The sequence below is a fragment of the Schistocerca gregaria genome, chromosome 3 (genome assembly GCF_023897955.1).
Source record: "Schistocerca gregaria isolate iqSchGreg1 chromosome 3, iqSchGreg1.2, whole genome shotgun sequence".
Classification (NCBI taxonomy): domain Eukaryota; kingdom Metazoa; phylum Arthropoda; class Insecta; order Orthoptera; family Acrididae; genus Schistocerca; species Schistocerca gregaria.
Window position 1 is genome coordinate 860,664,758 of NC_064922.1, and position 1,933 is coordinate 860,666,690.

Genomic DNA, 1,933 nt, shown 5'->3' on the forward strand with positions numbered 1-1,933 from the left:
GAGGGTGTCTTTCAGTTTCCTATCTCTCGCGCCCCAGTTCTGCAGGGTTTGATGCAGAACCATAGCCCAAGGTTGTGGGTGAAGTCCGCAACAGCGGCTGCGGCGGAGGAGGAGATCTCTGGTACAGTGCATATGCTTGGCGGATGGGGCAATACCATAGGCGACAGTAGGGTTCAACCTGAACAAGTCGGCAACTCCTGCAACCCACTCAACTCCACACATGGTGACCCATCAGTCCTGTGGAAACAGTTGTTTGGGTCGAGAGAAAGCTATGAACGCTGGGCAAATTCGTGGCTTTTAAATACGACCCAGGCAATGCAGTGCCTCTGGAGAGGACACTCCGCCTGTGCCTGCAAAGGTGCGGATAACAACACGGGGAGTCGCAGTTACCGGTTTTAAGCCTTGCACTGAGAGACGTGAGTGCGAGCACCAGGGGTGACTCTCATTGGTGGTATAGCCCATTGCGGATAACTGACTGGTTACCGCCCGCCTCAAGCTGGGCAGCCCCCAGCCAGTAAGGTACCAGTCCATCCCCCACCTTGTGCTTCTATGGGTGTGTGGAGCAGCAAGCATCTCACAGTGCTTGATACAAGGTGGGTTACTGAGGCACCTGGAAGAAACAACAATAAAGTAGCTCATATGAGCAAAATCAACTATTCAATAACACGATTTGCCACCTGGAATGTCAGAACTATGTTACGCGGATATGACTCCTACAGATGCTGCCTCTATAGTCAGAAAAACAGCCATAATTGACAGAGAACTCCTGCGTCTTCTCGTTGATGTGGCTGCATTACAGGAAACTCGCCTCTCTGGGGAAGGCAGCCTGCGTGAAGATAATTACACTTTTTTCTGGAAAGGTAGAGAAATTAGAGAAAGATGAGAACACGGAGTTGGCTTTGCAGTGCGAAACAGTCTTCTCAGCTGCTGCGAACAACCAAAATCTATGTCTGAACAATTAACAACTTTGAGATTAAAGACAACATCAGGCCCCGTCACATTAATCTCTGCATATGCTCCCACTAAGATAGCGCCACCTGAAGTCAAAGACATGTTCTATGATGACATGCGGAAATGGCTGGAGAATGTTCGTGGATCAGATAAACTCATGTTACTGGGAGACTTTAATGCCAGGGTTGGGAACAAAAGGAACAACTGGACCGACTGCATTGGCCCATACGGCATTGGAAATATGAATGAGAATGGTCAGCGACTGCTGGAACTTTGCACCTCTCTTTCTCCCTGCATCACTAACACTTACTTCCAGAACATAGACGTGCACAAAGTAACATGGAAACACCCACGTTCAGACCATTGGCATCAGCTCGACTTCTTCATAACCAGAAGAAGAGACCTACGTCATGACCTTAATTCCCGTACATATCACAGTGCTGACTGTGATACTGATCACTCTTTAGTTATGACTAAATCACAGTTCACACCAAAGAAGATTCACTCAGCTGAGAGCGTTTGTCAAAGAGTGAAGATCAACACCAAAGCCATTCAAGATGATGCGCTATACAAAAAGTTTAATGAAGAAATTGAGATGAAACTGAATCCTGAGCAATTCATAACTGCACATAGTGCCAAAAATATGTGGCATCTAGCTAAATAAAATATTATGGAGACAGCTATCAGAACATTTGGGAAGCAGGGTAGGACTCAAAGTGACTGGTTTACTGAATGAATGTAAAAGGGAGTTTCTCGCCATTGTGCAAATAGATATTGGACCAACCTTTGTAAAACTATTCAGATCTGCTGAGACAAAGGAGATTATAGTGGCATGTATCAAGGCATCAGAAAGGCCATTGGACCAACAAGCAGGAAGTTTGCTGCAATAAAAGAGCTAAATGGAGACCCAATCAACAGTAAAAACCAGTAGCTAGATAGATGGGTGCAGCACTGTGCTAAACTATACTCAGAAGAGGTCAAC

At 46.1% G+C, this 1,933-nt stretch overlaps 1 protein-coding gene across 1 annotated transcript; it reads left to right on the forward strand.

Annotated features, from left to right (window-relative positions):
- The first annotated feature begins 706 nt into the window (after window positions 1–706).
- LOC126355633 (craniofacial development protein 2-like) lies at window positions 707–1,615 on the forward strand. Its single transcript, XM_050005999.1, has 2 exons — window positions 707–860; window positions 906–1,615. Exons 1-2 carry the CDS (start codon window positions 707–709, stop codon window positions 1,613–1,615), a joined length of 864 nt encoding a protein of 287 aa, XP_049861956.1.
- Window positions 1,616–1,933: the final 318 nt, after the last annotated feature.